General features: G+C 35.7%; 1 protein-coding gene across 11 annotated transcripts in view; it reads left to right on the top strand.

The window, feature by feature from the left end:
* LOC5572228 (heterogeneous nuclear ribonucleoprotein L) overlaps positions 1 to 13803 on the top strand; it is a 710940-nt gene that overhangs the window by 618609 nt on the left and 78528 nt on the right. For 8 of the 11 annotated variants that reach the window (XM_021851703.1, XM_021851708.1, XM_021851704.1 and 5 more), the window contains one exon: positions 1071 to 1085. The exons of the other annotated variants lie outside the window; for them this stretch is intronic. In XM_021851703.1, coding sequence (XP_021707395.1) covers positions 1071 to 1085 — 15 coding nt within the window. The remainder of the gene's footprint in view (positions 1 to 1070; positions 1086 to 13803) is intronic. 11 annotated transcript variants of the gene reach the window in all.

Here is a 13803-nt window from a genome sequence, read left to right on the forward strand (position 1 = left end):
TTTTCTCATGTTTGTCCTTTCGCCTTTCAAAACAATACTTTGATGAGAGTCTGTTGTGAAAAAAATGAAACGAATTGGTACAACCTTAATGAGCAATGAGCATTTGTTTGTCCAATACCACTCTGATCGTATGAAGATCTTAAAAACTCTAAAAACCAACAATTTTCAATTTCCAAAATTTTTTGTAGACAACTTAACCGTTTTTTTAGGCAATATTTTATTTTGTTGATGAAAATTAATAAAGACAAAATGGCGGTCATAGAAGTTTAAGATGATCAAAGTTTACAGATTCTAAAAAATAGAAGATTTTTAAAGTAACTTTTGAAAAAAGAATCACAAATGTCCTTTTCTCTATCCATTAGAAAAATGAACGAAATGCTACAATGTCGTACCATCATCGTGTGTCTCTACCAAACCGATGCTTCTGCCGTGGTTCGTCGCTTAGTATCCGTCGTCGCCACTGTGGCAATCAGGGAAGTGATCTATTTTCGAAACGAGAGGAAACCGTTATCGCGTCTAGTACACAGAGTTTCACAGAGGCAGTATAGTAATAGGACTGGCATCAAAAGAGCAATCTTACTTGCAAACGACGTGACCACTACCGCCCCTTGGCCAATAATGGGAGCAACCCTGTAATGGTCGTTGGCCCAAATCGAAATTAGGAGTGGAGTCGTAAAAATTTCAAAAGGTTCATTATTTGCTAAACGGTTGCTCTGGTTCGTGGTCTCATTGTTGTCGCCATTGTCTGCGATGTTTTGCGTAGACGATACTTAAGGCTTTAGAAATGATGAAATTTTAATCACACTTGATGGGAGGGCGTTTCAATGCTCGGTCGTAATGGTAATAGCGGATGTTAAGTGATTGAAATGGCACCGTAGAGGAAAATTAATTGAATGATCGTAAAATTGTTAAGGACCAGAGTAATGAGCATTTCAAAAAAAAAAAAAAAAAATAGATAGCTCAAACGGACGATGTCTGTAGCTTACTTTTACAATTGTTAGAATAGTTTTATGAAATTTAGAATTTATCTAATTGAATTGACAATTCTTTTTTCTTTTTGTATTTTTCAGTCAACCATGGTCCTAGTAAGTACTAGCATACTAAATTGTTGTAGTATAGTGAAATAAGATAAATGAAAAAAAAAAACAAACACTAATCCATATTAGGTCCATACTTGTTAAATACTCATACAGTTTTATGCATGAAAAAACTTCAAGATTTCTATCAACTGCAATTTCTTGGTGCCATTTCTATCTCAATCGGCTAAGTAAATCACAAGGAATTTTCTTAGTAATATTTTAGACCAACATTTGAAAACGCTCTATGTAAGAAAGGTCATAAACGCAGAAAATCTGGTATTTCTTCGCTAATGAAACGCAATGTTAACTTTGCTAATCAAGGATGGAAAAAAATCGTCTCTAGCGACAAACAACACGGTATACGAACGATCTAAGAGGGCCGCCGCTCTTGCAGCAAGCATGATTTGAACACCTCACCACGCGCGCACTCTTCCGACATATGGAGCATCCGATGCAATGTTTGTCGTGGGACAAAGAGTTTATCGGATGTTGTTACAAGTAGCGATCAACTTAAAAAAAATGGCGTATTCGCGCCATTATTTTTCACTTAAACCATGCCCGAATGATTTTAGAATCACAAAAAATATACCTGAAGGGAAATCAACAGATAAAAATGGAACAATCCTCAGAATGATAAGTGAAGAAGTGACACATTAAGCATAGAGGGTCAAAAATGACCCATGACTTTGAACCGCTCTCAAAAATCAATTTTGGAATCGATTTTTGTTCTTTTAGCTTTATTTGAAAAATATAGAACCGGCGAATGTGACCCTGGAAATATTTAAATATGGCCACTCTGGACACAAGGGCACAAAGGCAACTGGAACCTTTTTCAGAAGGAACTGGTACATATCATATCCAGAAGTTTATACTGTACGACGGTTCAAATTTCATTATTTTTTTAGATTTCGGCAGATTTGTGACCAAGAAAATCCCCAGAAGTTACTTATACAGCCATTCCATGAAAAACCGATCTAGTAGGTCACCGAATTCCGTGATTTTTTTTTATTTTGTTCCTTATACGAAATAAGGATACACGTGTTTTTGGATTTTTTGATTAGGGTGACCATTTCCGAAATAGGATGACCAGAAAAATCGCGACTTAGCAACATTTTTGTTTTTATAAAAATTATAAATTTTTAACCGCTTGACCGAATTTAATTTTTTTTTTGGACGTTTACTGTCAAATTTTCAGCAATGTAAGTTCTTTAATTTTTGGAGATATATGTTTTGAAATTAATTTTTATTTAATTTGAGTTAGAATTGTTTTTATTTACTGATCTTCCCTGCCTATTTTTAGCTACTTCCATTTAGGGTAAGTGTTGCCTTAGTTGTGATTGTTCCTATAGTTGCGGTAGTGCCGTTTTCATTGATTGCTACAGAACCGACACTGCCAATCGACGCATTGGCTTGTTGATACAGGGAATAGTTGAAAAGAGCGTTCAAATTGCTTTAAAACTGATGAAATATCACTACAATTGCTTATACTTTTCTTACCTGTACCGATAGTTGTGGTAAAATGTTCCTATAGTGGAGGATCCCATAAGAAAACAATGGATACCGCAACTATAGGAACTTAAATTAAAAATATACCGCAACTAAAGGAACAGTGTACCAATAGTGGAGGTATTATTTTTCACTGACATGCCGTGGATTACTGCGATGAAATTATTTTTCTCATTAAGTCAATGGCCGTTTCTTTTCGTTACAACATTGACATGTACATTAATTGCGTTTCTTGAATTTAGGCGGATAAATGAAGTTTAATCGTGCTTAGTACCTCCACTATTGGTACATCTACCCTATTTATGAATTTTCTAAAACTCCAGTTGATTGATAAATACAAATCAGTATTAGCTGTGTTTCATCAAAGTTCACTTGAATTTTAAGTAATCTATCATTGTGGGTGACATAATTTTTAAATTTCTAAAAATTATAGCTCAAAAACTGTAGAACAAACATTGCTGAAAATTTGAGGGTATACGTAAATTTTTCTGAAGTATCTAAAAAAAATGAGAACAGTCCCAGAACCGAAAAAAAAAAACAAAAAAAAAACTAAAAAAACCTCGAAAACTAAAAAAAAAAAATTTCGGGATTTTATATTTTTTCTGAAAAGTTGTTTTATTAAGCTCTCATTTCAGAAAAAAAAAAGATTGGAAATCGGTTGAGCTGTCTAAAAGTTATGAATTTTTCAAAATCAAAAATCTAATGCGCTGAGACCACACACTGTAGCCGATAGAAAATGACTGATTTTTTATTTTCAATAAAATATATCTCGAAAACTAAAGAACATACATTGCTGAAAATTTGACAGTAATCGTTGTTTTCTAAACTTTCAAGAAAAAATGGGAACTGCAATAGCCCCTTTAGTCCCAAGGCCTTAAAAACACGAAAAAAAACGGATTTTTTTACGTAAAAAAAAACAATTTTTGTGATATTTAATATTTCTCTTTAGAAGTCAAAATCTTTAGCTTACATTTTTCATTCAGCAATTTACCCAGGTAATTTTTCAGAGATTCCTATAGAAATTTCTCCAAAAACTCCTCCAGGGATCCTTCCATGAAAATTGCTCCTGGGATTCCTTCAGGGACTTACCCAGCAATTTTTCAGAAATTTCCCCAAAAATTACTCCAGAAAAATCCTACATGGGTCGCTCTAAAAATTGTTCCAGAGATTTATTCAGGAATTCCCCCAGAGATTTCCTCGGGTATTCACCCAGACTCCTGCAAGATATGTTTCTAAGCATTTTCAAAAGAATCTTCAAGGGATTACGCAATTATTTTTTACAAGAAATTCTCCCAAATATATTTCTAGAGATTGTTCTAAGGATTCCTTCGTGTAATACAAAGAGATTTCTCCATATTTTTCTAGAGGGGATCATCCCGGGATCTTTAGGGATTACTCTAAACATTTCTTCATGATTTTTTTTTCCAGAGGTTCTTCTAAAGAATTTCTCATGCGATTCCTCCAGAAATTTATCCAGGGGCTTTTCAAAAACTTCTTCAATAAAAGGGTTCCTCGAGCAATTCCTGGAAAAATTCTTGAAGGAATCCCTGGAGGCACTCTTACAATAATTTCAGACTAAATTCATGGAGAAACTCTTGATGGAATTTGTAGAGGATTTTGTACAGGAATTTTCTGAGCCCATCAACGAATCTCTAGGAAAATTTCTTGGGGAATTCCTGGAGGATTACTTGGAAAAATCATGTAGTGATTTTCTTGGATTTATTCCTCGGAGAATTCTTGAAGAAAAATCTTGAAGTAATTGCTTTAAAAATTCTTGGAGGAATTCCTGGCGAAACCTCTGAAGAAATTTTTGGTGAAATCCCTGAAGGAATCCTTGCAATAATCTCCTGAAAAATTCCTGGTAGAATCTCGAGAGGTCTACCTGGGGAAATTTCTGCAAGTATGCTTGGAAGAATTTCGGCAAAAATCACTGGATGAATTACAGGAATGATTCTTTAAGATCTCTGGAGGAATTCCTGGATAAAGCCAAGAATTTTTGTAGAAATTTTCCTGGTGGAATCCCTGGAGGAGTCTCTGGTAAGATTTCTGGAGGAAGCTCTAGAGAAATATTAGGAGAACACGTTTGAAGAAATCTCTGAAAGAGATTCTGATACAATCCCTGGAGCAATTCTTGGAATAATTGCTTGAAAAGTTTCCGGAGAAATTGCTGGAGGTATCTCCGTAAAGATTACTTACTGGAGGAACCTTTGAGAAAATTACCGGAGAAACTTCTCGTAAAACCTCGATAACTTTTTGGTTTCTCGATATTTTTGCACCATTATTTCACAAGCTTCCAGGAAAAATCTTCTAGTTTTAAAATTTGTGTCGATTTTGATCATTGGTCAACTAGATATTCAGAAATTCCTTGGGGACCGACGCTTAGCTATAACCCACGTAAATATCTCAACCTACAAATTGTTTCTTTATTTCGGATATTAACTCTTCGGAACAACACATTAATGAGAATATGTTGTAAAAAAATGAAGCAATTTGGTGCAGCTGTTTTTGAGTAATGTGTCTGGTACCACGCTGGCCAAATAGAGATCTTGAAAATTTCAAAAAACATCATACCGTAATTATCAGATATCTCATAGAATACTCAAAGGATTTGTATGCTTTTTTCAGGGTAGCACTTTATCACCTAGCTTAGTATAGCCCAGATTTTATTTATTTATTCATTTATTTATTTTTTATTTTTTGATAAATTGATGTCAAACAAAATGGCCGCCATTGACATTTTATATGGAGAAAGTCGGTCTCCCAAGGAACATCGGAATATCTTTAAAACCAGATCATCAATGTAAGATATCGACATAGATTCTTAAACTAGAAAAGTTTTTTTGAGAACTTCTGAAAAAATAATGCAAAATTATCGAGAAACTAAAAAGGTATCAAGGTTTGAATATTTTTATTGCGGTAAGAAATGAAGCTGCCGTTAGAGGGGTTAAACAGGGATTTACGTGATCTTTTAGAGAAAATAAATTTTGAATGTAGGAAAAGTGTACCAGTTATGGCCATAGTGGTTCCCTATTTGGACATATGTGAAATTTTGATAACTTTCACATTTTAAATGTTTTAACATCAAGATACAGTATCGGACATATAAAATGCACCAAAGCCGTTTTCTCATACAAAATGGCCAACTTCAGAGAGCTATATATCCGCCGTTTCTCAACCGATTTTTCTCACTTTTTCAGTGACGAACTACAAATTACCTCAATTTTTGATAACTATTGAAAAATTTGTGTGAAAACTATTAATTCAAAAGTTACAGATAGGTTGAATTTTGACATAAAAAATGCACCAAGACACAAAGTGATGTAACAGAAAAACTACGCGTCGTAGCATCTTGGTGTCTTCAGCGCATTTGATCATTGCGTGATAAGGACCAAATGCGCTGAAGACACCGAAAGGATACGACACATAGTTTGTCTGATACATCACTTTTCGTCTTGGTGCATTTTTTATGTCAAAATTCAACCTATCTGTAACTTTTGAATCAATAGTTTTCATACAACTTTTTCAATAGTTATCAAAAATTGAAGTAATTTGTAGTTCGTCACAGAAAAAAAATAGAAAAATCGGTTGAGAAACGGAGGAGATATAGCTCTTTGAAGTTGACCATTTTGTATGGGAAAACGGCTTTGGTGCATTTTATATGTCCGATACTGTACATCTTAAACCTAACTACTCCAACACACAAATTTTCATAATTAGAAGACATTGAAGATATCACGTATGACGAAATAGGGAACCACTATGTCCATGACTGGTACACCTACCCTAGTCAGAAATCTCTCTTTCCACTTAAACATGTTCACCCAACTTCTTTAAGCAAATTTATTCCAAATAAGCTGCATGTCATCGCTTTAATTTTGGTTTATTTGATTTTAGTTTTGATTTACAGGCAACCTCGCTCATGAGATAGGGTTTCTCGTAGTTTTTTAGGTTAAATAAATTTGAAGTATTAATAGAAAATATATATTACTTCACAAACATGTTCACTTAACTTCTATAAGCAATTTCACGCCGAAAATACTACTTGACATTGCCTAGAATTTCGATTTACAGGCAAACAGATCTATAAAATAGGGGTTTTTGCTGTCTCTTACTGCCGTAAATCGCAAGTCAGTCCCATCTGTATTTTCGTCAAAAATTGGTTGAGTTCAGTTTTCAACACTTCTTCCAATGATATTTCAGCTACACTAATAAGATAATATGATTTGTTCGGAAAAATGAGGAAAAAACAGCAAGTCAAATTGTCCCATAATTATGAATAACCGCATATCAGCCTCACTACAGATTTGCGTACCGTATAACACAAGAATGAACCATGTTTTGATCATCTTTACATTTTTCTCGAAAAGATATTGTAGTGAAAAGAAAATTACGAAAGTTTTATTGAGATTTGAACATTTTCCAATCCTCTGGAATTTTTCAAATATTCGCATGGAAAACGATTTTGGAAACATCACAGCTCATTTTCTCAATGCCTGCTTTTTACAGATGGGACTGACTTGCGATTCATGGCAGCTTTGACTGTAATCACAAATTTCTATTTCTACTCAATTGAAAAATTAATGAAAAAAAAACAATACATCATTGCCTTAGTTTTTGATTTGGGGGCATATAATTTTAAAAATTGTATTTTTCTTAGTTTTATAGGTATATAATAAAGGTATAATGCAATAAAAATATATGTTTAACTCAAACATGTTAAAATAAATTATCTAAGTAAATTTATAACGAAAATATTAAATATCAACGCTTTGAAATATGTTTTACAGACTAACAAGCTTATGATAAAGGAATTTTCTTAGTTTCTTTTGTGAAATAAATTTTGAATGTAATCAAAAATTTGCATTATTTCTCAAACATGTTTACACAACTTCTACAATCACTTTGAAGTGAAAATAATTCAATTGCTTTGATTACTTCATTACACGCATAAATGTCTATATGACTAGGTTTCACGTGTTTTTTTGGGTAAAATGAATTTTGAGTGTAACAAAAATTTGTATCACCTTTCAAACATTTTTAATTGACTTCTACAATCAATTTTATGTTGGAGAAATGACATACTATCGATTTGATTTTTTAATTGACAAGCATTGGGGAAGTGCACCAGTTATGGCCATAGTGGTTCCTTATTTGGACATATGTGAAATTTTGATAACTGTCACATATTAAATCTTTTTGAATGTTTAACATCAAGATATATATTATATCCAACAACTACAACAGTCAAACATTTTCAAAATTAGAAAACATTGAAGTTATTACGTATGGCAAAATAGGAAACCACTATGTCCATAACTGGTACACGTATCCTATATGTTTATTTAACAGGGTTTCACGTAGACCTAATAGGCTGAATTTTGGGTGTAATCAGAAACTTCTATTTCTACTTAACATGTTCATCTAACTTCCTTAAGCAAATTTATTCCGAAAAATCTACGTGTTCAGGCAAACATTCTCATGAGATAGGGGTTTTCGTAGTTTCTTAGGTTAAAAAAATTGAAGTGTTATAACAAAGTTTCTATTACTTCTCAACGTGTTCACTTTAATTCTCGAATGATAAGCAAGTCCATGCCGAAAAAATAATTGTAATTGCTTTGTATTTTGATTTACAGGAAACAGACTAATGCAAAAAGGTTTTCAGCAGTTTCTTAGGTAAAATAAATTTTGACTGTAATCGGAAGTTTCTTTTTTATTCAAACAGCTTAACTTGGTTTCTAAGGGGCCTTCCTTTGCCGAGTGGTTAGAGTCTGCGGCTACAAAGCAAAGCCATGCTTAAGGTATCTGGGTTCGATTCCCGGTCGGTCCAGGATCTTTTCGTAATGGAAATTTCCTTGATTTCCATGGGCATCGAGTATAATCGTACCTGCCACACGATATACGAATGCGAAAATGGCAACTTTGGCAAAGAAAGCTCTCAGTTAATAACTGTGGAAGTGCTCATAAGAACACTATGCTGAAAAGCAGGCTCTGTCCCAGTGAGGACGTAATGCCAAAAAGAAGAAGCTGCAAGCATTGAAATGGTAAAAGAAAATCAAAAATCGGTTTGTTCAATGTAAAGTCATGAAAATTTTGGGCAATTTTTCAATGGAAGCCCTTTACTTCTGTTTTTACTTTTTTTTCTCACTGTTGCGTGACAGTTAACTGTCTTCTTTGATTTAAGATTATATTCCGTAATTATTTTCAGAACTACTTTACAACTACTAAGTTTCAGAGGATTCAGGCTGAACCTGCATGGTCTTATGAAAGCTATGGCTGTAGAATACGTAAAAGACTAAATCACACATTTTTCCATACTTCATGGAGCAGTTCTATCAACTTTATTCATATTTTTTGTATAGTATGACTTAAAAATACACATTAAGTGTTTAGCTTGTCGATTAATTGTAAAAAAGGAGCCCTTAGAGTGAATTAAGAGTAGTTCAAAAGTGATTAGAGAGTATATCCAGGGCGCGTCAAGAAAAAATAATAAAAAATGGGTCGAAAAGGAGTCATGACAAAATTAATGATTTAAAAAAAACTTCGATTTTTGAACACGATGTGCTCTAGAAATCAAAAAGCCACCATCCTAAATGAATTAATACAAGATAGTCATCTACTAAAGAACTTGTTCATCACCACACCTTCACTGATGCACAGTTGATCAAATAAACAAATCACCTGTGTAGGAATTTATTTGCTCTGTGGTCGGTCACCCTGAAATATGGCTCACTCGCATGATACACAAAGTAAACCCAGTTCTGCTAACCCTCCCGGGCGATCCGATATGTCGTCTATGACCTGATTCCTCCGAATGAGGTTTCCAGTAATGGAACATTTGCCAAACCACCGATTTATTCCTGGCAAGATAGCAACACGCCTCGGCTGGCACAAGCGGAGGACTGGACCAACACTAAACAATAATGGCAGTTGTTGGTCGGTTGCCCGCTGCTCCTCGAGGGGGGAAGATAGACAGTGGGACAATATACTTTCCAGGACACAAGCTGCTGTATTTGTATCCAAACCCAGCAGTCGAGTGGGGGCGTCGCACTTTTGTGGGAGGAAAAAAAATCATTTTTAACGTTCCATTTTCGACCCATCTGTCGGTTTCTATCGCTGCTGCTCACTTGCCCATATCTTCGTGACAGCTCAAATACAATGGCAGATATGTACATAGGTATAGCACCGCTCCATAGTAATAAAGAGGGAATTTATTTGCATCATTTGTCCCCTCGGCGATGCTTTCACTGATGCGCAGCACATTCAATTCTTTGGGTCCTTGCTGGGATATACACTTGGCGAAATCAAAATAGCATTACCCTATTTTTGTACTGCTACGTAGAAACTACTTGGCATATCATTTTGATAACCACTGTAAAATGAGCACACATTAGTTTTACAGAAATAATACAATATCGGATTGATTTATGAAGACTACCAACAGGACATTTCAGCATAGACTCAGAAAAAAAAAGCTAAAAGACACACAAATTTCTAGCAAATTTCTAGATTTCGGCTAAGTTTCAAGAAACAGTAGACAATATTAACAAATGGAAGTTAGAAGAATTTAGCCAAGTTCTGTACCAAAAATTGTGTCAAAATTGAAAAGAATCACAATTTTACACAAAAACTATCAATGTTTCTAGTCCAATGATTCAAAATAACCCAACGTTTAATCAAGGTGCCAACATGTAAAACTAGCTTTAAGTAAGAATTGTATTTTTTCTTTATCCATGGATCGCATCATCGACCAAAGGTGACTCCCAGATCCTTTTCCTCCCTCACTAATAAACATCCTACCCGTGATGGTTGCTCGGTCACACTAACATTCATTTCCCATCCCATCTGACTGTAAGGACTTGGCCGGAGCTGTTATTGATTAGTAATGCAAGAGCTGCTAAAATGTGCGCTTACTTCGAGAGTAAGCGGAAATTATCCCTTATTCATTTGGATTGAAGTGCAATTCTTACCAGTTTCAATCAATCACGGATTAGTAATCTCGAATAAAAAATTCAATCTCCTCCGATTCTGGGTGATGAGCGATTTTCTACACCACTGATGCGCTCATTGTACAGTGTACATCAGATAGATAAGTTAATTAGTTTTTAGAAAACAGTAGAAAAGCATGCCGATGCTATTTTTATTTCGCTAGGTGTAGATACTCAGCTTCGGCCATCGAGTGCGCTGAAAGCTTGTGAGAAAACCACAGGCGACCAACTGTGGACCAGGCTGTTCAACGCTCCGAACAAGCGCTAAGCACAAAGGATAACGATTTGTAAATCTTTGCTCCTGCTGTGGGGTGGTATAGCTACTGGTGGGCGGATTGCTACTTGATATCCACTATTACCACCCTCTGCGACAGCAGCGTGTTATATGCGGACAACGGACGCAAATGTACGAAGCGCGAGCAACTTGTGAATAGTGCATACAGATTTTCCGGTTAGTTTGGCTAATGACGTCATTTTCGTAAACTAAACAATATTATTAAGCGTAAGGGATGCCAGGGTACACTCCATGTCCAAAGCGATGATAAATGCCACTTTCTTGTGTCGTGCTCTAGTAGTGCGTTTGTTGCATCAGAGCAACGAGATTGCACGAGGATGCCCTCTCATCGCGAAACAGCGCTCAGACACCTGTGCACCGGCACGACGATTTGAGAAAAATATTCCTTCATCTTCCAAAGCAGTCATCTTCAAGTGCAGTTTACGTCTCGCTAGTGCTGCTGCATTCTAACGAGCCAAAGAAAACGACGACCACCATTCGCAGGGTACTAACAACGGTCCCTATCAAATCGACGACGGGCTCTGAACGTTTAAGCTTCATCATAAGCGCATTATGCAGCAGAGCATTCCCCCTTTTAGCGCTCTTTCGGTGACTTCGCTGCATAGGGCTGGGTTTGTTGTTTGTTGTGTGCGGCTGGAGACGCAATCCGGAAACCGGAACATAAAGGATGCATCCTCTCATTCTTCGGTAATGACGAAAAACGGGCGAGCTGGAAAATTGTTTGTAAAGTGGCATTATTCACTTTCTAGAGGGGGCATCTGTTGAACATGGCGGCGAATTGCAGCTCGCAGTAAAGCAACGATGATTTGTTAGATGTTTTGAACATTTATAATCAATCATTGAAATTATTACTGTTAAAATCTTTCTTTATCTGAGCACTTTAAAACTTCAGTCTAAGTTGAGCTCAACTGAACACGGAATTCAAAACGTCAATACTACTGACATGATAACCTTTACATTACTGGGTACCGACATCGAAGTTTCAAAATTCTATAACTTTGCGATTGTTCGGTCGATTTTGATGAAATTCTTTGGAAAAAATCACAAATGAAATTTCGAATAAATGAAATAAGAAGTTTACTGAAAAGTTCTGTTTTATTGCTTTTGGTAGTTTTAAAAATTTTCGAGAGCAGAAAAAATTCGTGTGTGCACAGCACGAAGGTACGATGCGTACTGTGTCAAGGACTGCATCAATTCTCGAAGACTTATTCAAACAGACTCAAGTCAGAAAAGTTAACAAACTTACTTTATCAATCCTACGTGTTTCTCAGACGAAATTCTACATGTTCCGCTCTAAATCAACTCAATTTTTCACTTTTAGAACGTTTAATTTCCGAATTAACAAAACGACGAAAGTAAGATTCTCCACTTTCGCAACCTAACCGCTACTTTCGCCGCTCCGTTGTATGGGAGACAAAGTAACTTAACCGCGAATCAAAACAAAACACTACTTGAGTCGATTTTACACTAGTACAAAAACGTCGTAAGTAACTAATTGAAACGGCTTATCATTTTATCATACAATTTTTATGGGAAATGATAGAAACTACCTAGTGCTTTAACGTGAGCTGATTGCATGCTAAATTTAAGCGATGTACACGGTAAAAAAAATGTTTTTAAAATGTAATTAATTTTAAAACAGTTTTTGAAGAAAGGTTGTGATTCTTCTTAATTAACTTTTTCAAAACCGTAGGAAAGTTACTTACATCGAATTGAAAAAGTAATCGAGAATTTTTATCTTCTCGGAGCTATTTTGAAATATTTATCAGATATATATATGTTATAATACTACAGCAAATAAGGCAAATATTTTGTTATTCAACATGCTTGTAGTGCTTTATTTTGTTTTTTGCTTTTCTAAAAACACTTGGTTCGTGTCTGAACATGGACCATGTGATCCTAAAACAAAGACAACCTATCTATAATCATGGGGCACAGGCAGAAGAATCAAAAGTTTATAATTCCATCAGGAATGGAAATACAATTCTCAAGAACGCTGTAGTTCTAAAATTTTAATTGCTCAAGATGGTGAAAATTGGGGAGAGTTCAAATTGTTAATCTGCATCACGAAAGCATCCATCTGCACGTGCACCACAAAGGTACATTCGTGTCAAATTTTATTAAATCACTTCGTCTCCTTCCAGCCCAGAGAATTCAATTCCCCGTAATACAACTACATATATGCAAGGTCCCTTGGATTAGAATTACTTCATTTGCAATTAAGACATCTCTATCGCTCAGCTAAGCTTTTCTCTGTCGCTCGCTCTCTCGTCCTATCGTGTATTGACAGCCCCCCTCAAGGAGCCATTTCTACAGGGCAGTAGCGTAGCAAGATGGTTTTCCATCTTCCATGTCATGGTTTGCAAAGCCAATTTGGGAGTGGAGTCTAATCATAACTCCGAAATTTGCACGCCATTGCAACAACAAAACCATGTGAGTCCTGTGGCACGTTGGGACCTGTAGCTAGGTAACAACCAATGCTGCCCGGGAGCATCCGATTACTACGGTGGTGCTTTGAAACGATGACTTTCGAGCTGTCTGCCATAGTCAGTCTGTATTTTATTTCTTTCCAGCATACTCTCGACATTATGTTGGTAGATGGCTCTAGGTAACAAGTGAGCACATCGAGTTTGGTTTGGGCACCGCACAGAACACAGTCCCTAATCAATTTCTTCAACATGCCAACTGATACCGAAGCGAGTGTAAATAGAAATTGTGCTACAAATAATTTAGCACATCTTGTCCCTGTCACATCTGATGATCTTGGCGCCGCTTCCATTGCAACTAATCTGTTGGTGGTGATGGCGTGGATGAAACATTGTAGAACATACGAGTTTCCTGTTCTGAGCTCTTGCTGTAAGCTCGCAAAAGGTGAACGTAGTGGATAGAATCCAGTAGCAGCAGCAGAATGATATTGAATATTTTATTGGCTTATTTT

Source organism: Aedes aegypti, chromosome 3, assembly GCF_002204515.2.
Source record: "Aedes aegypti strain LVP_AGWG chromosome 3, AaegL5.0 Primary Assembly, whole genome shotgun sequence".
Classification (NCBI taxonomy): Eukaryota; Metazoa; Arthropoda; class Insecta; order Diptera; family Culicidae; genus Aedes; species Aedes aegypti.